At 37.7% G+C, this 23,914-nt stretch overlaps 1 protein-coding gene across 1 annotated transcript in view; it reads left to right on the top strand.

The window, feature by feature from the left end:
- MTHFD1 (methylenetetrahydrofolate dehydrogenase, cyclohydrolase and formyltetrahydrofolate synthetase 1) overlaps positions 1–19,159 on the top strand; it is a 62,818-nt gene extending 43,659 nt beyond the window's left edge. The window contains exons 22-28 of the mRNA XM_070942433.1: positions 1,063–1,104; positions 3,764–3,864; positions 6,298–6,475; positions 10,823–10,930; positions 11,935–12,087; positions 16,198–16,306; positions 18,890–19,159. Coding sequence (XP_070798534.1) covers positions 1,063–1,104; positions 3,764–3,864; positions 6,298–6,475; positions 10,823–10,930; positions 11,935–12,087; positions 16,198–16,287 — 672 coding nt within the window. The 3' untranslated portion in view covers positions 16,288–16,306; positions 18,890–19,159. The remainder of the gene's footprint in view (positions 1–1,062; positions 1,105–3,763; positions 3,865–6,297; positions 6,476–10,822; positions 10,931–11,934; positions 12,088–16,197; positions 16,307–18,889) is intronic.
- The last annotated feature ends 4,755 nt before the right edge of the window (positions 19,160–23,914 follow it).

Genomic DNA, 23,914 nt, shown 5'->3' with positions numbered 1-23,914 from the left:
ATTTCATTTAGCACAATTTCTCAACTATTTCCTAGTCCAAGATCAGCCCAGGGAAGATATCTGATTCCAGCTGGATATGTTCAGGACTTAGAGAATTTACCTCAAATTCATTAGAGAAGCAAAAGATAACAGTCTGTTTCTTCCACAAAGCAGAGAATCAGGGAAGATGAATTTCTGCTCCACAATATATGAATGGATTGAAGAATACTTTGCCTTGTCACATTGGCCTACTGTGGAAATATTGTTAGAGTGTTTCTGTTGGCTTTATCTATGGTGACTGAGACAATCTTTTTGGACTGTTGCCTTCTGATGAAGATACAGAACAATTAAAACTCAGACCACACATTTTCTGAATAGTGTTTATCCCAGAGGTATAATTGCATTCAACAATGAACTAAAGGGCCACCATAAGTGAGCTGTTGGACAGCATTACTTGGTCTGTTGTGTGGATGTTTGGGTGGTTTAGGGATGGGGAATTTGTGGTGGGTGGGAGTGTGTTTGGGGATTGTTATGTGTGTTGGACCTGGTCTTTGGATGTTAAGTGAATTTCATTGTATGGGTATACTGTGTATACACGTACAATGACAATAAAGTTATTGTCAAGAATAGTAATTTGCTTTAATTGTGAAATATGTTTCTACTTATAAGAGGTGGATATAACATTCCATTTTTAGGAAGAGGAAAACCAGATGGCCCTAGAGCTAAGATGAGAGTTAGTTAATTGTATTATTATGTTAACTATTACACTGATGATTTTTAATTTGAGGGGAGAGGATTTTGCTGCATCCAAACTCTTTTTCTTGGCCATATATTGAATTGAAATTATACATTCTAAATTGTTATATAAATTCAAACAAGAAACAATGGTAATTTGAATACACATAAAGCAAGTGGGGAAGATATTCCGTTAGAATTATAGGTATGCACTCTAGAAGAATTTCATAATTCTTTCTCAAACTCCATTCATGAAGAAATCTGCTAATAGATTCAATTTGGAATACAAAAATATAAAATTGAGATTACCTTTCTATTCCTTGATTGTCTTGTTCTTAATCTTTTCAGGTTATGGCTGGAGTCCCCTTGCCCAAAGAATACATTGTGGAGGTAATAATTGTGCTTTTGATTGTGTTTTGAATGTATATTTTATTTTTTTAGTTTATTTTTCTAGATTCTTCTCTTCAGATTCATTGTCAGATATTATGTTAACTATTTCGATAACAACAACAAATCAACCTTTCAGATAGCTCCTTGCCAAAAAAATAAATCCCAAATCAATCTCAGTACAGCTCCTATTGTTTGTTCTCTCTCTCTCTCTCTTCCACCCCTTCTCCCCCACTCCCTCCCTCCCTCTCTCATACACAATTCAGTTTTGGTGTCGTAGTTAGGGCATCAGGCTAATTCATGGGAATTAAGTTCTATGCACAATTAAGTGTGCAAGCACAGAACTCATTATACAACTAGCATGGCTTTTCTGACTGGCCTTTGGAGACTGGCATCTCCAGTCGCCATTTTACTTCCCATCTAATCAGTTGCGGGCAACTGTTTAATTTATTTAGTTTTTAAAAAAACTTACTGTTTTGATTTGATTTGTAAAGCATCTTGAGATGTGCAGTTGTGGTGGTATAAAAAGCTGAACAACTTATTGATTCAATAAGCTATGATCCAGATCATCCCTCAATTATGCTGGCAACATTCAGCAGCAAACTTTTTTCACAGGAGATAACTTTGACAGCCTGTGTCTTCTATCTTCCCATTTCCCTGAAACTGGATTCAAGTTCTCTATGAAAATTCATATTCCATGTAACCAATGGAGCACTATCGGTGCTCCAGATTGATAGGTATATATGGGCTTTTCAGCTACCTAGATTTCCTTCCTGACTTGAACTGATAATTTGCATTGGCTTCATTTGTATAATATCCTTGAGATTTGATCAGCATTTAAGTCTACTTTCCTTCCACCTAGCAATTCAAGGGCTTCGTTTTTTTCATGCTAATATCTGTCCCTTTTGTGCACTTAAAGTATTTGGAGAGGAATGAATTTCAAACAGCAGACTGAAACCAAGGCTAAAGCTTTATCTCTCTACAGATAAAATTTTGAACAGGGAAAAAAATTAAATAAACTCTTTTTTTTTTCTTTTCTTTTTTTGGCAGAAATGGGCAAAACAATCATGCCAGTGGTAGCATAAAAAAAGTAAGGAGGCTTTGGCAAGTTTGGTAGAGAAACTCAGGGAATACTTGAATAAAGAAGGCTTAAATTGCAAATCTTGCCTGATGGGTATCATAATAAGGAATGAACTTGTCCAACTAGAGGCCTGCCAGATTAGTGGGACTGGAGTCTCCACTGTAGTCAAGGTAGAATTTCTTAGCTAGTATCTACAGGAGATCCTTGACTTAACAAATACAATGGAGCCAAAAATTTCTGTTGCTATGTGAGACATCTATTAAATGAATTTTATGACCTTTCTTATCACAGTTGTTAAGTGAATCACTGCAGTTGTTAAATTACTAGCATAACTTAACAACTGCAGTGTTAAGTGAATCTGGCTTCCCCATTGATTTTGCTTGTCAGAAGGTCGCAAAAGGGGATCCCATAACCCTAGGACATTGCAACCGTCAGTTGCCAAGTGTCCAAATTTTGATCATGACATGGGGATGCTACAACAGTCCTATGTGTGAAAAACGGTCACTTCTTTCAGTGCTGTTGTAACTTTGAACAGTCACTAAACAAGCTATTGTAAGTCAAGGACCATTTATATAAACACTTTGTGACTGTGGGGTGGAGAACAGGAGTTTAAAATAGCAGTCCATGTATATTCTACAAAACACTATAAGGAGCTCATGAAACAGGCTGCATGAATCCTGGTCCTAGCTTCTTGCTACCCCCAAAACCCCTGAGTTTGCCCCACTGATTCCTTGGAGGCACAGTTTTCTGCTATTTTGCTATACAAAAGCAAAGAACCTAAGAATTACATACAAATGTACTTGTTGTGATGTTTCTCTTCATAGGAAGTTGTTATTATTAAAAGGCAGAAAAAGATAAAAATACTAAGTCAGAAAAACTAAAGATGAGGAGATAAGGAAATATGGGGAATGGAATACAGCTAAATCTTGTTTACACTGAGAGCATTCACTGTGCCTCTCCATATGGTTCTATCTTTGCAAAACCATTCTTCTTTTTTATGAAATATATATTAGACAGAAGAATCTTAAAACTGCTAAAGGCTTGTACATTTGATCAAGGACAATTTTTATGTGATTTTAAACATTTATTACATCAGCAGTACTCATCTGAAGATGCTTCTAGCTATTTTAAAGAAGGATGTTCAACAATCTATGGAGCAGTCTTTGTTAAATCTCCATCCTGCAAAAGTCTGTTTAACAGAGAAGTTGGATGATGTGGTGCCTTCTAGCTGAAAATGGAGAATTGTCGTCACCTTTCCCCTCTTTCTGCCATTCTTCTTCTTAAAAGATGCTGTCTTTCTTTTTTGTAGTTTCTTAAATGAAACTACTTTTGCAGTTGAATGCAAACAGTCTTTCATTAAAATTGATCCAATTTAGCCTTTTTAGTTCTCTTCAGTGTGTCTTTTTTTCCTTTTTTATTGTGAATCAAAAAGTGAAGTTTGTAAAATAATGTAGATTAAACCATGCACACATTCCATTTTCATTCCAGCTTTCTTTAACATTCAACAGCTGATTGCCACAAGACACTTAGCATTTGTTCCTTCTCTGAACTAATCCCTTGAATTCTCTTTGTCATGTATAGAATATTCCACTTCTGGAAAAAGGTTGTAGTAACCTGCGCAAGCAAATCGAAAATGCCAGAATGTTTGGTGTTCCAGTAGTGGTTGCAGTCAATGTATTCAAGTAAGTAAACATGGTCCATAGTACAACAAAGTTCAAAGTCCACAGTTTGCTGTGGATGCTACCTATGTTCTTTAAAATGTACTCAACAAGAAAGGGTTCAAAACATAAATTATTGGATAAAGCTAGAACATTCAGTTTAATTGAAGTTTGATTTAAATGTAAATCACAACAAATACATTTGACATGATTATTCTTCATATATTCAGTAATTTTCTCCTTTGTTCACATTAAAAGTACAATTCACTCGTAGCTTTTAGAGATGCTCTCAGTACTTAAAATCTAAGATAGAAGAGATGGACTGTTATCACTCTACATTGCAGGAAACAACAAGTTTTCTGCACGTTCTCGTTTTTAAAAATTAATGCAGATAAAATATTAACATATGTTAGTTTTGGGCAAACACTACAATCTTTTCTAAGGTCTATTAAGCCAGGAAGCCTCATTACTGAAGTGTTTACCTCAGATCAGATTTTCAGAAGCCTGGTTCACACATTCAGGTAGCTGAGTGGGTGGTGATTTGAAATGTGGTAAATATTCGCATATCAGATCACTTGTAGGGGTAAATAGAATATATCTTCTACCTCCCTCCTAAGCCATCTGCTGGTCCTTCTTGCATGTGTTTTTGTGTTATTTGTATACAAATGTAATATTCACATTTCATGGTTTTCATAGTTCAGGGGTTTTTCTATTGTTGTGAGATACCCAGAGTTGTGGGCGACCATACAATTTTTTTAAATAAAGTAAATAAACTGCACAGATTTGGGTAACAATATTTGCTGCAATGACTCTAATTCTCTTATGTTGCATTTCCATTTCAACCTTGAAAAAAATCAAAGAGCCCTGACTTATCAGGCAAGGCTTTTTCATGCTTGCTAGATGATTTGAGGGAGGTGATCTCAGAATGTCATGAAGATGAAATGCTTAATGATTTGCAGCAAGCATTAATAGAATAAAAATTAAGTCTTCCCCAGCTTATCTTATCTCGTTTAAGGAATATTTCATGTTATTCATCTTCTGCTCAGTGTAGCTAAATTGCTTCTATGGTTTTTGCTCCAGAAATCCCATCCTTCTAGATTCAAATCCTGAAGCCCAGCATACCCAACACACTTTTGCACCTCCTTGTGGTGGTGACCCTTTTGGGTAGAGAAGGGTTTTGTGTTTCCCAATTGTGTTTCCCAGCTGGCATCCCTGTTTGAGGGAATGGCTCAGTTCTCCATCCCACCTTGAAGGGTTTAGGGAGTTTTACAGGGCTGAAAAGTACAGCAGGATTCCCAGCCATGTTTTGCTTTCGTTCTACCCTGCCCATATAGCTTTTATACTCATTCCCTAATGAAAGTACTCATTCCCTAATGTTGAGTATTTAATTCTCAAGGAGATTGGTATTTTTCTTTCACTATGATCTTCACCAAGATTAAACATTCTGCATAGTTGTTTTTCTCTTTGTCAAATTATTCTCTTTTATTTTGAATGTGTTTGTTTAATCAATTAATATAACCACCTGCTTGGTAGGATGTTCAACGCTAGTAGCAAAGGTTAAAAATACCCAATACAAAGATAATGGGATGGGGTGGAGTGGAGTGGAGTGGAGTGGAGTGGAAGGGAACGGAACGGAACGGAACGGAACAGAACAGAACAGAACAGAACAGAATAGAATAGAATAGAATAGAATTATTGTTCAAGTGTGATTGGACACACAAGGAATTTGTCTCTGGTGCACAAGTTCTCAGTGTATATACAAATAACAAGTGATGTATCATAGATAATAAATAAAAAAATATTCATAAATATAATAAAGTGCAATAAAATCAAATATGTTGCTCTTTCGACCAAATGAATGAGGTAAACCAAATCAGGAAACCATAACAAAACGACTACAACTACAGTTTATCTAGATAGGCTCCAATAACAAAATCTTGCAAGTTTATCTGTAGCTTCTTCCCCCCTCCCCCCCTCTTTTTTTTCTTTTTCTTTTAACTAAGTCTGAGTCTGTGCTCTACTTTCCTGCTTAACACATGCTACTTCCGGATCTGTTATTTGTCTTAATGGCTTCTGCAACATTATCTTCATGGCTCTCTAGAGAAGTACACAATTCCTGTATAGCCACCTCGTCTATCTTTTTGGCTCAGTGCCTGAGGAAGAACCAGCATCTTCTTAAAGGACAACAGTGACAGACCAACTGAATGTTAATGATGAATCAGCTATGGTTAGCTTTAACCATAATCATCACAATTTCAAAACTAACCATGGCTGGGAGTAATTTTAGTCCTTGTATGCTACTGAAGTTCAGTAATGCTGAAACTGGAAAGATGCTTTGTACAGCACAGGAGGCAGGTCATTTCCAGTATATTAATTGTAGTCAGTGAAACGTTTGAAAGATTAAGTATTGGCATATTGGCCTTCTAATAGAAAGCCTGGTAATGTTTCCCTTTGCAGATCAGATACAGAAGCAGAAGTACAGCTGGTCATCCGGTTGGCTAAGGAAGCTGGTGCTTTGGATGCTGTCAAATGCACCCATTGGGCTGATGGGGGTAAAGGAGCTGTGGCATTAGCAGAAGCCGTGCGGAGGGCATCACAGGCCCCAAGCCATTTCCAGTTCTTGTACAATGTGGAGGTAAGGCTTTGTTTTGAATCTTATATCTTTTTAGGAGAAATGAAATGCTAGGGAAGGAAATGCAAAACAAATAGATGGAAACTATGGCTTGTTTTCTAATTTTGTATAAAAAGGAATAGGTTCGCTATGAGACGGATTGGCTGGCTGATTGTATTAATGCATAGATGCACATGCGACTCAGCATTTGAAAGGAAGACAATTTCTTTTACAAACGATTTACAATATGGAGAAAATGACAATACAGTAATAGAAGAAGATTTATCTTTTTTTTTCTTCCCTGCCTTCGGGGGTGGATGTCATTTTAAATGCATCATTTCAAGTAATTACAGCAATTGGCAGAAATCAGTGTTTTTGCCTTAAGATTATTCTGTTCTACAGTACCCGTTATTGAAAGATTTTTCCCTTTAGCTGGAGTCAACTTTGGCTCCAAAATCATAATGAAGGCTAAGGAAAATGTGATAATCCTATTAAAAATAAGATTGTGAATAGCAAAGGAAATTTGAGGCTCACAGCTTAAAAACTGTGAAATATATTAATAGATGCTGAAAAAAATTAGCTGGGTAAAAATCTGGGATGAAAACAACTCCCTGGGGGAAAATCCTTTTACTTATCTAGGTTCTACAGTGTCCTGTTTTATTTACTGGACTCCTCTGGAAGGAAATGCCATATTTGAAATAAATAATTTCAGAAAATGAAGAATCTTAGATATTGAGCAGAGTATTGGGATTATGACAATAGGACCAGATATGTGGGATTATCACAGTTGGTTACAGAAATATTTGTCTTGGCTTCCATGGGGATATTAGCTGAACCAGATTTATAAATGCAGACCAATATCCTGGCTCTCTTCAACTAAATCTAATTCAGGTTTCATGGTCTTTGACTCAGCAGTACAATCAAATTATTTTCCAACATCGTCTGCAGCTATTCCCGATAGCCAGAATTTGATTTTTATGTTCAAGAGGAAAATAATATAGTTTTAAAACTTAGTGTCTTGATGATGGATGATTTGAAAGAATACTTAAATTCACTAGAAACCAAGCTGTTTTAGCTGTCATTAAGTTTCCGTCCACATTTTTTCTTTCTTACCAGCACTGAATTTTAGTGTCCTGCACAAATTTGAACTCTCTTGTCATTCTTGTCAGATTTCTTTTATGAAGTGTTTTGAGAGACTTATTCGATGGAAAAGCACAGAGAAAGAGTTATAATTTTAAAATGCTATATGTTATCGTGACTTATAATTGTATGAAGCTACATTTTATAGAGTTTATACAGTTGCAATGTATGGCTGTGAAAGTTGGACCATAAGGAAGGCTGAGAGCTAAAGAATTGAGTCCTTTGAACTATGGTGCTGGAGAAGACTCCTGCAAGTCCCTTGGACTGCAAGGCGATCAAACTGGTCAGTCCTAGAGGAGATCAACCCTGACTGCTCTTTAGAAGGCCAGATCCTGAAGATGAAACTTAAATACTTTGGCCACCTAATGAGAAGGAAGGACTCACTGGAGAGGAGCCTAATGCTGGGAACGATTGAGGGCAAAAGAAGAAAGGGACGACAGAAAATAAGGTGGCTGGATGGAGTCACTGAAGCAGTAGGCGTGAGCTTAAATGGTCTCCAGGGGATGGTAGAGGACAGGAAGGCCTAGAGGAACGCTGTCCATGGGGTCGCGATGGGTCAGACATGACTTTGCAACTAACAACAACAACAACAACAACAACAACATTTTATATGTATTCATCTGCGTGGTTTAGAAGTTTCATCAAAATGATAAAAGTTCTTCGTCTTTCGTATGTGCATGCAACATGACCTGTATATAAAACATGTATGTCACAGTGCACATTTTATTATTCCCCACCCTCTGGGAAAAAGGCAATCTCAATAAGTATGGAGAATTGCCATCATTTAGTAGTAGCAGAAAAACAGATCCCAGAGGCCCTGGGGGGGAGAGATTAACTTCATCTTTCCTCCCAGAGTCTATGTGCATCTTAACTCCCCTTTTGTGCTAAGCCAGGGGTGTCAAACTCGATTTCATTGAGGGCCGCATCAGGGTTGTGTTCGACCTCGAGGGGTCAGGTTGGCATGGCCAGGGTGGGTATGGCCAGCTCAATGTCATTCATGTTGTGCCTGTGGTGGCCCGAGTGCTCTGCCAGCAAAAACGGAGCTCAGGAGTACCATTTTCACTGGCAGAGGGCTGCAGGAGGTCATTTTTGCTCCTTTTTCTCTGGCAGAGACACCAGGGGCCAGTCCTTCATTGTTTCCAAGGTGGCCCCACAGGCCAAATCTAAGCACCCCACAGGCCAGATCCAGCCCGTGGGCCTTGAGCTTGACACCCTGGGGCTAAACTATGGTTGTTTTAACTACAGATTGTTGAATAAGCTAAGTCCTAACCAGCACACCATGTTACAGCTTTGAGTCTTCCTCAGTCAGGAAAGAGAAAGCAGATTCATGTGTCATGCTTTCATGGGTTTATGTGGTAGTTGTCACCCTACAGTAACACTGCTCAGTTGGGCTACTCTTAGATGATTGTGCAAGAATCAATGTACAGCAATACAATGCAGCAATGATACTTTTCTCTGCTAAAGTAGCAACACTTCCTCCCTATAGATGCTGATAGCAGAGAATATTTGTAGCTCAGAGGCAGTGGGGTCCTTAGTACTCTCTGAGCTTAGCTGTTTTCTTGTAGACATTTCATTATCCAACTAGGTAATATTATCAGTGCCTAGTTTGCTCTCTTTGTATCTATTAGTGGCTTTTCCTGTCAGTATAGGCGGGAATATTCTTGGTGGCGTCTTGATTAGGCTGTTGTTTACTGTTAGCTTGTTTATCTGAGTTGGCATCCCTTGGTTGGGATAATATTAATCTTGATGTTAATCTCTGCTTATCAGGCTGTTGATTGCTGGCAAAGAAGTTGTTGGGGGGGGGGGTTGTTTCTTTTTTGGCTTTTTAAATTATCTCTTTTGAATGATATGTAGATGTTTATTTCTATGTGCCTGTTGATGGCTGATTTGTCTGAGTGCCAGGCTTCCAGGAAGAGTCACTTCATGTGGCAGTGAAAAATACATAGCGAGCTGGGGACTCCATTGTGTGTGCTTCAAACATGTCACTCCTCCTACAATAACTTTACCGATATAATTCACGTATCATGTTAAATCATAGTTGGTGGTGATTGAGTGGGATGTCTGAACCAAGCCATAGCTACTTATTCCCAGTAAGCCATAATGTTGTTTGTTTGGTTTTGGTTGAGCGTGATTATTTCAGCTTAGTCTTTGTCTATAGGTATGAGGGGGAGGCAGTTTCTAATAACTGTGGGAGTGGCCATAGGGGCTTCAGCCTCCATAAAATTGATATTATTTGTATATGCAGAATAGTCTCTGCTAAAAGGAAGCTTTTGTGAGGTGGCATCAGGCCTCTTGTAATTTGTATTACATTTTATCTGAAGAAATATCTAGAAATAGCTGTTTCTGTGAAACTGGACTGGTATACTCTGCTCCAGACTAAATGATTTTCCCAAGCCAGTGACCCCTGATTGTGTTGAGATTTTTATATTGATTTAGAAGTTTGCAAATCTAAACATAGATTGTTGGTATCCTTAAGATTTATATTGACTGTTTCCCTATGACTATCATTAAGTGTTGTACCTTATGATTCTTGACGAATGCATCTTTTCTTTTATGTACTCCGAGAGCGTATGCACCAAGACAAATTCCTTGTGTGTCCAATCACACTTGGCCAATAAAGAATTCTGTTCTGTTCTGTTCTGTTCTGTTCTGTTCTGTTCTGTTTGTTCTGTTCTATGCTACGCTACTCTACTCTACTCTACTCTATTCTATTCTTATTTATTTATTTATTTATTTATTTTTTATATGCCGCCCTTCTCCAGAGACTCAGGGCGGCTTACAATGCATTAAGCAATAGCCTTCATACTTTTGTATATTTTATACAAAGTCAGCTTATTGCCCCCACAAACCGGGTCCTCATTTTACCCACCTTAGAAAGGATGGAAGGCTGAGTCGACCTTGAGCCTGGTGAGAATTGAACTTGCAGTAATTGCAGGCAGCTGGATGTTAAATGCTGCCTTAGTAGGAGGCATTAGCCTCCTACGCCACTCAGGCTCCGGGTATCCGGGTAGTAGCAGATTGGAGGATTCTGGCCAAGTTTGTCTGCTTCCAAACTTCCCATTTTCCTGCTGCAATTACATTGCAGTACATTTTCTGATGAAAAAAAGATGCTTGATGAAACTGCAGTGATTTTCTACAGTCCAAAGGGTTGCTGTGCCTTAATTCAGTATATTGTGAGGATTGAAGAAACTCTGCCTGACATGTTTTCCCCCTTTTTTTTTGTTTTCCTAGCTGCCAGTTTTAGAGAAGATCAGAATTATTGCACAGAAGATCTATGGAGCAAATGACGTTGAACTGCTGCCAGAAGCTGAGTTCAAAATCATTCAATATACCAAACAGGTACACCTACAGGCATCTTGTTTCTAGGCTAAATTTAATGCATCTTCTGATTTTATCTGGATATACAAGGCAGAATTGGACATAACTACAATTTTAAAGAAGTAAAACTAGTGCAAAATCCTTTAGAAAATTTTCTTTTTGAAAGAGAAGACTTCTTTCAGCATTTTGACATGACTTTAATACGGCACTTTCATGAGATGATATTCAACATTTCTTGATACAAAAGTGTAGGAGAGACTTAACAGACAGATTAACAGAGTTGGATGGGACTTTGTAGGTCATCTAGTCCAACCACCCGCCCAAGCAGTAGTACACGATTTCTGACAGATGGCAGTCCAGATTCTTTTGGTTAATTATGTATTACATATATCACACAAATGGTTTTAGATGAATTCATACAGAAGCATTCTTTCTATGTGCTATACAAGGATTTTTCTTCTTAATTTCCTGTGGGCCCATTTAAAATGCATTTTGCACTTTTCAAATTTGGCAGTTTCACTGGATCTTTAGTTTACTGGATATCCCAGAGTGTCTGAAGGGCTCCGTTTTTTCCTTAAATTGACATCTGTGATGGCATTTTTTCCTGGCTGCCATATATATTTAATGCTGGACTGATCTATCTGGAAAATGCTTTATATATTCAGTACCAGGGGCACACCTACAACATTAAAGGGGGCAGACAATGTTGAAATGAAAGAGTAAGAGTAGATCTGTGTCACTTCCTTACAGAACCTCCCCTAAGCAAGGACCCTTCAAATAAATTGGAAATGCAACTTCAAAATGTCTACTCAACATTATTTTTTAATGATAAAACTAAAGATCCTTGGTAGTTAGAAAAGAGATGCATGTGATTGACAGAGATAATCTAATAGACTCAGATGTAATTGATCTGTTTATACTAAGAAAGGCTAGAGCCAAATGAATGTGACTTTGTATAATTTGGTAACTTTTTTCTGGCACACTCTTCAAGTGATGTCCTTAAATCATTTCTGTTTGTCATCTAGGGATTTGGAAACCTGCCCATCTGCATGGCTAAAACCCATTTGTCATTGTCTCATGACCCAGAAGAGAAAGGAGTGCCCACCGGATTCATCTTACCCATAAGAGATGTCCGAGCCAGCGTGGGTGCAGGATTCCTTTATCCCTTAGTAGGAACAGTAAGTATCACAGTACCAGGGTTCCAAGTAACACCCCCAACAAAATCAAATTCCGAGGCTTGAAGTTCCTCAAAGGTAACTTTTAGATGTCATATTGGCACATTTGGGAAAACCCGAATCTGAAAGCTTCCGGGTTTTCCACACCCAAAAGAAAGTTCAAGACCTTGCCCCTCACCCATCAGGTATTGTCTGGAACAAAAGATACCTCCTCATCCTTCTTAACACAGGGCAGGGCACAATGGCCTTGAATTTCTATAAAGAATTTTATTTTGACTACATATCATCTTCACTCTATACAATCCCCCTTCCCAATTTCCCACAGTAGAATTTGTGGCAGGCTTGAAGCCTGAAGGCACAAAGATAGAAAGATGGCTTCCAGGTCTGACACACAGTTTGGAAATCTTGAATTAATATAAGTTGGATTCAATTGGGTTAGTATTGGATTATTTGGCTTCAAGCTCCCTCTATTTAAAAAAAAAAACCTGCATGAAATTCTATACATTTACTCATATATATCAATTATAAGCTAATATTTTAGGTCCAATAGGCAGTTTGGTTCATGTAGGAACCATGTTGGCCACCTCTGAAATAAATGGCATTTATTTGCTGACTTTTTATTCATTGACTTGTTCTTGGAGTGTGTTCCTTATGATTAAGTAACTCTTTCTTTCCTTCAGCGTGTTTGGTATGATTTTTTTAAAAAATAGATTTCTACTAAGCACAGTTCTGCTATAAAATTTCTGAATCTAGATTAGCTTCTCATATGTTATGGGGAATATCACTGGCTTAGGGTCAAGAAAAGGAGGAAGGAAGAAGTGGAAAAAGAAACACATTTTATGTCCAAGTTATATTTTTCAGCCCCCCAAAAATGTTCTTTGGTATAAATAGAAAAGCACATATTGTAGCAATGTTCAGAGGAGTAAAACATTTTGTCTTATGTAGGCATCTTCTATTTGAATGACTTGAGTTTTAATTAAACCTTGAGTCTTCTATACAAGTCAATCCATAGTATTAGCTGATTTTTTAGCCTTCTCTATGGGACCAAATGATAATAAATAAAGTTGAGAATTTAAGAAGCAGGTTACTTGACAAAATCATGCTGCTTATGCTAATAAGAAGATAAGCTGGAACATAGTAGTAGGAAGTCTCATTTGCCATTAAAACAGAAATGACTAAGGCTATATGTAGTCCTCAGCCCTTTTTGTATTTCTGTGTATATGGTCTTGAGAGTTTACTGGAATTTATTTATTTATTTGGTGCCTCTTGTCAGTGTTGACTCCTGAACAAGCCCATGCAGTTTTCTTAGCAAGAGTTTTTGGAAGTGGTTTGCCATTGCCTGTTTCCTAGGGCTGAGAGTGTGTGACTGGCCCAATGTCACTCAGTTGGTTTTGTGGGTAGGATAAGACTAGAACTCACAATCTCTCAGTTTCTAGCCTGCTACCTTAACTACAACACCAGACTGACTGTATCTTCTGCTAATATTCAAAGGAGTCTTTGGGTGAAAAGAATATGTGCGCTGGAACAAAGAATGACTGCTCCCCTTCCATCCAGAAACCTATTGCACTTTGGAAGTAAAATGAACCATACAGTAGTGGCAGTGATCCTATAAAGTTCAAAAATGCCACACGACACAAGGGTTTCCTCACTCCACTTCCTCTTAGATAAGAAAGAACCCAAGCCTGCACCATAATACCCTATAGCAGGGATGTCAAACTCAAGGCCCAGGGGCCGGATCTGGCCCACAGGGTGCTTAGATCTGGCCTGCATGGCTGCCCTAGAAACAGCAAAGGACCGGCCCGCGGTGCCTCTGTCAGCAAAAACGGAGTTTGGGCGGGCTTCCCATAGCCTCCTGAGCTCCATTTTCTCTGACAGAGGGTTGCAGGAAGCTGTCACAGCCGAAAATGGAGCTCGGGAGCCCGTTTTTGCTGGCAGAGTGCTTGGGCCACCACAGATGCCCCCAACATGAGTGATGTCGAGCTGGTCATGCCCACCCTGGCCAGGCACACCTTGCCCCCCCCCCCAAAAAAAATCAAACACAACCCTGATGCAGCCCTTGAAGAAATCCAGTTTGACACCCCTGCTATAGAACATTGTTGGTTCCACTTTGGAAGTCTATAGGTGCAGTTAAAGAAGAATGCTAGTGTATCCAAAAGATATGGAATGAATTTGTAATCTTGCCAAGATCCATAAGATATAGATAGTTCTAAACTTAGATCACAATTGGGACCAGAATTTCCATTGCTAAGCAAGGCAGTTTTTTAGTGAGTCATGCCTGGTTTTATTACCGTTTTTGCCAGGGTTGTTAAAATGAATCACTTAATAGTTGCGAAGTGAATCATGCGGTCATTAAGCAAACCCAGCTTTCCCCATTGACTTTATCGGAAGCTGACGGGAAGGTTGCAAATGATGATCACATGATACCAAGACACTGCAACCATCATAAATACAGGCTGGTTGGTGCAAGCCTGGATTTTGATCATCTGACTATAGGGATGTTATGACCAATTGTAAGCCACTTTTTTCAGTGCCGCTGTAGATGAACAGTCACTAAATGAATTATTTTAAGTCGAGGACCACCTGTACAAATATCTGATGGCTCCTAACTGCTGCCTCATGTAATGGTCACTAAAATGTCTTTCTTGTATCCAATGGAGAGATTGAAATAAGTATCCCACCTTGGATTTAAAATAATTGGACTGGTTTCTAGAAAAAGTAATATAGGGTAAAAAATTACTGAATTTCCTTTCTAGTTTAGCTTTTTAAGAGAAAGGGGAAAGAGCAGGGCATACAGTAGAAGGTATCATGTTGCAAGGAAAAGATTTATGTAGGAAAACACCGTAGTGCTCCTTCTCCAATAATTGCTCAGACCTTTAACATGTTTATATTCTATTCACATATCCTATATTCAGAGTGTACAAGATTGTAGCCTTAGCCAATGCAGGAATGATAATTTCAAGTTTAATGAAATGTTTGGTTGAGATAGAGCAAATGTATCTTGAAAGTAAATGTTTTTCTTGTTGAAAGGATTAAGTAATCCTTCTCGGTATAGTCTGGAAGTTATAAATTCCCCCCCCCCAAAAAAAAACAAAAGAGATTTATGTGGAGGATTTGTTTCTGCTGCTTCTTTTTATACCTGTTTCTTTTACATGAATAAATTGCTAGGTCATTTGTCTGCCTAGTCTGTGAGCATATTATAGCAACTTTTCACAGATTTATCGCCCTCTCACATGCTGCTGCTGAGGTCTGCAACAGTGATCATCCTAACCTTCTATTAACTATCACATTGGCTGCCTGCAAAAGTAGCATTCAGAATTCAAGTGTCAAAATCCTGGCTTTTATGGTCCTGTAAATGGAATTCTGGAAATGATAGGTCTAGATTCTGGTGGACAGAAAAAAACTCAGGGTGGGAATAAGTGGTATTCCTACCACATCCCTAGATTGCATTTACCACATTTGTCTTCATAGACAGAGGACTTGACCAAAATCCAAAATTACTAAGCATAGATTATTTAAAATGGATTCTTATGCTGTTGTAAAAATAAGTAGGAACAGTTTTTAAGGTGTAATGAGCAGGAGTAATAGAACTAATCGATTCAGATTCCTCACTTGAAGCACAAATACCCAGGCTCAAATTATCATATTTTGTACCCATTATGCAAAGACCTAGCTCTCTGGAAAAGATTCTAACACTAGGAAAAGTGAAAAGAAAGAAAAAAGGACAACCAGAAGCAACTTTTCAGAACAAACCCAATTGTAGTTTGACTGATGAATCCACCCTTCCCTGGAAAGTATCTCACTACTTGGTGGATGGTGCTAATAAAACTTACAACTTGCGGGGGAGGTGTGTGTGTGTGTGTGCACCAAAATATGATGTCATGATGAAATAACTGCATAGACATAGATGTGCATTGTGTGTGGATAACATTTTCCAGATGCATTGAATCCCAAATCAAAGAAGTTGAATTTTTCTGCTGGGCTTCCTTTTCAGTATAAAACAAGGATTCCAGGGAGGCTCAAAGAACAACCCAGCAAGGAAGTGTTTAGATTCTTGGCCCCATGACCAAGTAATTCTGGAATATGTATTTCAGACCAGTTGTTTTTTCATTCTAGATGAGCACAATGCCAGGACTTCCTACCAGGCCTTGTTTCTATGACATTGATCTGGATCCTGTGACTGGAGAAGTAAATGGACTATTCTAAGACAAATCAACAACCAAAAGTGAGTATTTGAGAACATTAGTAGATGTTGCTTTACTCGGCGAACCAAGAGTTCGCAGATTTTTGAGAGGATTTGGGCTAATGAGTACTTTCACAAAACATCTGCCACGGCTAATCATCAGACAGTCATTTATTAAAAAGCAATCAGTGATCTGTACCACCTTGTCTTTTGGGATGAGTGCAGACAGATGGATGCACAAACAAAACACAAAGCTGTAACTAGCCCCTCGTTTTGTTTCCAAGGATGGTGGTGAGGGCAATGTGGGATCCAGAGGCATTGCTAGACACTATTGTTAAGTTTGAAGTTAATGCTTCGTACCAAGTTCCTTCAGTTTCTCTTCACTAGATTTGCTTTGTAGTCTGATTATCATCCTTGTTCCCCTTCTGTTTCAGTTTTTTTCTGAGTCTTTCTTAATATGTAGAGCCCAGAAATGTACATATTACTCGAAGTGGGATGTGCAGAATTAAGCATTTTGTAAATTTCATCCTCTTTCTATAATTTTAATTTTGTCTTCTAAAATAAATCTTTTATTCAAGTCATTACTACTTGAATAAATAGAATAAATAGAAGAGGCCCCAAGGACTGATTTTTTTTTTCTTGGCACCCAACTCTGTCTCCAATCTGATGAGGCCAAACTGGCTGAGTATGAGTTATATTGAACACTGTCTGAATACAAATTTCAAGCAGCTATGTATCTATTAAACTATTATGCCATCCAGCCCACATTTAACTATCTTGCTGATCATTATCTGCTTTCCGACAATCCAGATATACTATGTCTACAATATTCTTATAATTTAAAATAGGTTAATTTTAAAAAAGATACACATTGATGTTGCAAAACTTGTTCTTGACAAATCCATGCTTTTGTGGTGCTTGCAAATCCTTTTTTTTTAATGATCTGCTCTAAATACTGATGTAGGTTGACTTTGTAGTTTACTGCCACTTCTTTTTTTCTCTTTTTGAACATCAGGCTGACATTTGTTCTACTCCAGTCATCTATCACTCCATCAGTTCTCTAAGATTTCTCAAAAGGTTTCATTCAGACCATGATTTCATTCTTTCCCTGTTCTAGGATGCGGTTTATTTTTCTCTGGAGATGATGTTTCTCTCAGACATGAACATCAGTGCTGCCATTCTGATTTTCTCAGTTTCTCAGTGGAATACATTTTTACAATGTGTGGAGGACCTGGGGTCAAAGAAGACTGAACCAAAATAAAATTAAAATAGTTCTTCCATTTGTTATCTCTTAGCTCTTATCTTCCCTGAAGAGTTTGATGTATTGATTCTTTTCTTTTTTTTATTTAAAATATATCTAAATACACCTTGTAACATTATTCCTTCTGTTCTTCACTAATGTCAGTAAATTCTGAGTTTTAAACATTCATGAAATCAACTCTGCAGTCTCAGACTACCTACTTCTATCCTTCCTTTGTGATTTGTTCTTCTTTCCATTTCCCATTATGTATCGTTTTTTCAGCAATCCTCACTAGTTGTTTGGGTAGCCACATTTATTAGAATCATTTGCTATATTTGTTGTTAATATCTCCTTCTTTAGGAATTTGCATCCGCCCTGAGTTCTTCTTCCAATTAGCTTCTGCTGATATGGAATGTTACTTACTTAAACATTGTTCTGCATTTATTAAAAACAGTTTTTAAAAGTCCTGGATACATGTTTGTCTCCTCTCAATTTTTATTTCTACTAGACTCAAGCATTCAAGCATCAGGGTCACCCTTCCAATATCCTGCTTCTTCCATTTCCTCAGCTAAGGGTTTTCTGTTTGCCAGCATCAAATCAAGACTAGCTCATCCTCCCATGCATTCCTCCCAAGTTTTGAAGGAGAAAGTACATCAGGAATTTCTGAAAGGACTATGCTTGCCAAAAATGGGTCTCCAAACATATGTCAGGATAAGTTGAGTTGATAAGTTAGTTCAGCAGCAAAAGTAGTTCAAACAATGTGAAGAATTATTATTTTATGAAGTGGAAAAGAGAATTTCTATTGGATTTTGGCAGTCTGTGGCTTCCTTTTTGGGGAAGAAGGTCCCAAAAATCACATTACTGAGCTTTGGTGACACCTGTTCAAGAAAAAGTATGTAATTTCCCATTTTTTCCAGTGAGAAAATTACAGAAAAGTCAGTCTTTATTTAGGTCTAATCACACTCAAAATCACTTTTCAATCTGGCTTCTTTCAACAAAACACTGGAGGAAAAACACTGGAAGTCTCAGCCATAACTCAGTAGAAATAAAAATATGAGTCTTGGCTGTCAAAAGCTTGTCTGCCTCTCCATTATCATGATATATTGGTAATCTTTTCTTTGATATTCATTTGTTTAAAGATATGAGCTATTAATCAGTATGGATCCTCCAAGTTTTATATTAAGGGAGACATAAAATAATCTGTGGACAACATACTTGGAAATGTTTTCCTTTTTTATTTCCAGATGTTGAATAAATTATGTTATCATTGATTTTTATAGCATAACAGATTATAACATGGCTCTTTATTTTGTATGATTCATTTATTATGACTTCTACTTTTGTTACACAAGTAACTTAATTTCTTTCTTTCTTTCTTTTTGCAGATATTGGAGAAACTTATTTTGACAAAAGTTGAATAAGCTCTCTGTGGCTCCTAGAAGTCTTTGGAAAAAATTTAAACTCTTATGTTTTTTTGAACACATCTTAATACTGTAATTTTAAACAGTGGTATGCTTTTTAGTTGTGGCAAATGAAAGTCTATATTTTTAACACTGACAAGTTCACAATGCAAGCCTGTATTCCTTATTAAAAAAAATATGGCTTTAACTTCAGATCCAACCTGATTAAATAAAATTTAATTATGAACCATACAACTTTTATTAAGTCTATTACATTTATACATGAGTAAACAACTAAACAAAAACATAATTTTAGATGTGACATAGGTATTGCAACAGGCACTACCATACATATATGTCCATGTATTGCATCTTGCCATGTTAGGATAAAATCTAAAGTTAATCCTCCTTTGAATCCATGCACTGAAATAAGCAGAGTTAAGTCCCATCATTTTTAATATGTTTAACTTAAGTAGATCCAAGACTGGATTTCTCACAAAGAAAGTAAACTACAGGTTTTAAATACACTTTTGTTTAAAAAAATATTTTGTTCCGTTTAAAATCTGGTGGGTTAATGGAAGCACCTTTTCTGATCAAAGACTTTAATTTTAAGTTCACTAATTAATCAGTTATACTTTTCTATTTTAGTTTATGCTACATACTAATTCCTATTTTTAAAAAGAAATATTTTAACCAAACAAATTTGATCATTTTAATGCTTAATTTTGGTAGTGTTATATGAGCTATTCAGGAGAGGACACCTCCTCTCTTTGCTACTTACAAAAAAAACTCTTGTATATTTTTTCCTGAGATTTTTCCAGTTTATTCATTATTTAGATTTGCATAGCCAGCACTTTAGAAGATAGGCTCAAGATCTAGAAGGGCCCTATCCAACAAAATGCAATTAAGTGGTGAGAAAAGTAAGGTTTTACACTTAGGCAAGAAAAACCAAATGCCCAGATATAGAATGGGTGATCCCTGGTTCAACAGCAGTAACTGTGAGAGGGATCTAAGAGTCATAATGGACAACCACTTAAATATGAGCCAGCAGTGTCCTGCAGCTGCCAAAAAAAGCCAATGCAGTCCTAGGCTGCATCAACAGGGAGAAAGTATCAAGATCATGTGAAGTCTTAGTACCACTTTATATTGCTTTGGTAAGACCAGACTTGGAATACTGCATCCAGTTTTGATCACAAATAAGATGCTGAAGCTCTAGAAAGAGTGCAGAGAAGAGCAACGAAGATTATTAGGGAGCTGGAGGTTAAAGCATATGATGAATGGTTATAGGAACTGGGTATGTCTAGTCTAACAAACAGAAAGATTAGAAGTGACATGATAGCAATCTTCCAATATTTGATGGGTTGTTACAGAGAAGAAGGGTCAACCAATTCTCCAAAGCACCTAATGGCAGGACAAGAAGTAACAGATGGAAGCTTATCAAAGAGAGACCCAACCTAGAATTAAGGAGAAATCTCCTGACAGTGAGAACAATTAATCATTGGAATGACTTGCCTCCAGAGGTTGTGAGCGTTCCATTACTGGAGGTTTTAAAGAAGGGATTGGAGAACCATTGACTGGAATCATATAGTCTTCTGCTTTAGCAGGAGATTGGACTAGAAGATCTCCAGGGTCCCTTCCTCTATTATTTTGTTAACGTGATAGTGATTAGATAGTTTGGATAAAGAAATCTATACCTGGCCTGTTCAGTTACATAAATTCTGATGGTGGGTCTGGAAAATTCTTGCTTTTAAAGCCCTGGAGGATTTTTGGCCTCCTACATATGTTCAGGAAGAGGTTTGATCATGCCCAGCCAGAATAATAATAGCTGACTGGTGGGAGCTGTAAGCCCACAGAAATAGCTGGCTGGGAATTGTACACATTTGATACTCTTGCTCTTGCTATTTTTATTTGCTTACTATAGACAACTTTAGACGGGTCTGATTTAAAAAATAATCTGATATCAATCCAAAAACTTTCCATTTGATGCTGTGTTGGCACAGTTTATGTTTGTGGGGAGATGGGAACACTTGCAAAAGACCTAGAAGATGGAGAGATTCCGCTGGATGGTGTTTGGATAGCCTCTCAGTAGCCCCAAAGAAATTGATGTTATTCTATTCTATGGAGATTCTCAGTCATCCAGGTCATGGTTGTCCCAAAGGTGCTTTTTCAAGAGGCAACTAGACTTTCTGGTTTTTCTTTGAAGACGTTTTGTTTCTCATCCAAGAAGCTTCTTCAACTCTGACTGGATGGTGGGGAATGGAAGGAGTATAAGCTGAAGAAGTATAAGTCAGAGCTGAAGAAGCTTCTTGGATGAGAAGTGAAACATCTTCAAAGAAAAACCAGTTGCCTCTTGAAAAAGCACCTTTGGGACTTCCACAGTCCTATTAGAACTGTGTGTGCTTCAGAATAAGCACTTTGGATGTTACATGAGTGTAGCATCTCTCTGCTATTCATTAAAAAAAGAGATGTCCACAGAGGATGGTCAAAAAAGTCAAAATAGTGGCCACAGAGGTGCAGTTGAGCCCTTGCTTGTTTTTGCAATGTACATAAATACTGGTTGTCAAAGCTTCACTCGCACCATCACAGATCATATTCTGTGTCCATTCTTTGGACACTCCTGAAAGGAGGCCAACCTTTGTTGCCTTAGCTTCAATGAACAAATTCCTTAAAGCAGCAGCAGCATTTGGAATATTGTTCTTCCAAGTTTATACAGAAGCCTGAAGAAAGTAGGGTTCTTTTAACAAATAGGAGAACACTGCTAGGCTAGGCAAGATCTGAACCAATTCTTCTGAATCATTTTTGAAATATGGATAGCCGTACCCACATGCCCATGTACATACAGATTACTCTCGAATGTGTAAATTAAAATATATTTGCTGCCAGATTTGTAATTAAGAGAAATAAACTGGCGTCCTTGAAAAGCTCTTGAGTACACTTGTGATTAATGTAGAGGAACTTGGTGAGTTTCATTACTTTTCTGGGCAGAGCTTCCTGATATTTGAGGGGGGGTGATAAGGGGAGAGATTTTATCTGCAATGCACCACAATGGCTGGATTTAAAGTGAAATCCTTTGTTTTGAAAGAAGTCTTGGTGGAAAGGAAAGCAATAGAGCCAAATATGTCATATTTTGATGCCTATTTGGATTCATACTTATTGCACCACTCTTCCTTTAAAGAGATTATTAATTTTATCTTGCACCTCTCTCTCTTTCTAAATTGTTCAAAACTCACTTCTATATATCTTAGCCTCTCTTTCCCCAATTTAGGGCTTCCTAGATAAGTCTAACAAGTATCCCAAGGCCTAAGTAGACAGACAAGGATAAGCCCATTTTGCATAATTTGAGCTCCTGGCGTCACCAATTTAAAAGTCTAAATAATGCATTATAGAAAAGCATTTGTGAATGGTTTCCCAGAGAATTGTTGCTTGACACAGCAAACAATAGTGATTAATATACACGCTAATGAGGTTTTAGTTAGTGGTATACAGTACTGAGCTCAAAACATCCTTCCTTCACTTTTGTCCTTCCATCTTTTGACACAATTTTCTGATAGTTTGATCTAGAATCTGATTTTAGGTGGGAAGCTTCCTTTTTTCTCTGATAGCCTGCAAAGTACTATTTGTTGCATATTATCTCACTTCCACATGGTATCTTAAACAGCCATATGGATTAGTAGCCACACAGTTGCTTATTGAGTGGCAGCCATATAACTATTTTAAGAAGCAGATCTGTGAATCTTTTTGCATGCTGCGTATTACAACTGTACATGAATTTGGAGGGCTTGTATCCTAAACAACCCTGGGAGAAACAAGACTGGCTACAGCTTCATGTCTAGTTAGTGGCCAAGCTTTTTGCCAGTTACCTAATTTTGTAACTATGATAAAATAATACCAAAAATAGTATTGGTTGTCACAGGAAGGATAGGCTTATTATATATAACTAACTGTTGAGATGTCAGAAATTCCTGTAGCAATTATTTGATTGTCTAAGTATAAAGAGTTCCAAAGTGTTGTATGTTCCCTTTGGATCTTTTTAAACATATTCAAATAATATAGTCGGTGCTTGTAGAGGATTCAAGGCGAGGAAGCCAGCTAGTTTGATGGTTTCTTAACATAGTAATTCGTCATCCTGTAATAGAATGGCTCATGTGCCATGAGGAATAAATCATGGAAGCTCTTGGCACAGAGCCACTAGCAAGTTTCTTGTTCTATGTCTACATGATTTATTGCTATGCCTTTGGAAGTAGGCAAACACTCTCGCTCACTGAAGCCTAGTCAGTGCCATTTTTTCCACGTCTCTGCATCAGCTGTGATCCAAATGATTCAGTCATGTCTTATACAAAGACTTAAAGCTGAATTCTGTCCTTACAGAAGCCTGTATAAAATCACAATTTGATGATATCTTAGAGGTCATCTGTCCAACACCCTGCTCAGGGCAGGATTCACACATATCTCTGATAGATAAACTTCCAGGCATTGTCTGAAGAGCTCTAGGGAAGGAGAACCCACAGTTGGTACAGTCAAAAAAATCTTGACGTTTTAGGCTGAACTTTGTTCAATTTGGTTTTAAGCATACTTTGTCACTGCATGAGTCCTTGCTACATTTGAAAGAAGACACAAGGAACTGGGCTTCTCTTGGGGAAGGATGTCAGGCATTTTGGCTTTCCCAGTTAAGATGTTGCAGCAGGTGATAGGAAGGATTTTTTGCAGTCATTAACCAGCACAAAGGCAATCTACTGTGTATATGAATATGCAAAGCTGAATTGATAAAATCATTATTTGTTGTTGTTCAGTTGCTAAATTGTATCCAATTCTTTGTGATCCCATGAACCATACTTAGGATACCAGGCTCGTCTGTCCTATACTGACTCCAAAGGTTTGCCCAGATTCATGTTCATTGGTTCAACGGCATTATTTAACTATCTCCTCGTCTGCCGCCCCCTTCTCCGTTTGCTTTCAATCAGATCAGAATAGCTACAGTAGGGTTGTATGATCCGAGCTGCCGTCTCTCTA

This window comes from Pituophis catenifer, unplaced genomic scaffold (assembly GCF_029215685.1).
Source record: "Pituophis catenifer annectens isolate HBS135680 unplaced genomic scaffold, rPitCat1.0.hap2 SCAF_1, whole genome shotgun sequence".
NCBI lineage: Eukaryota > Metazoa > Chordata > Lepidosauria > Squamata > Colubridae > Pituophis > Pituophis catenifer.
The sequence above is the reverse complement of the archived record's forward strand: the minus strand, read 5'-3'. Positions and strand labels throughout refer to the sequence as shown.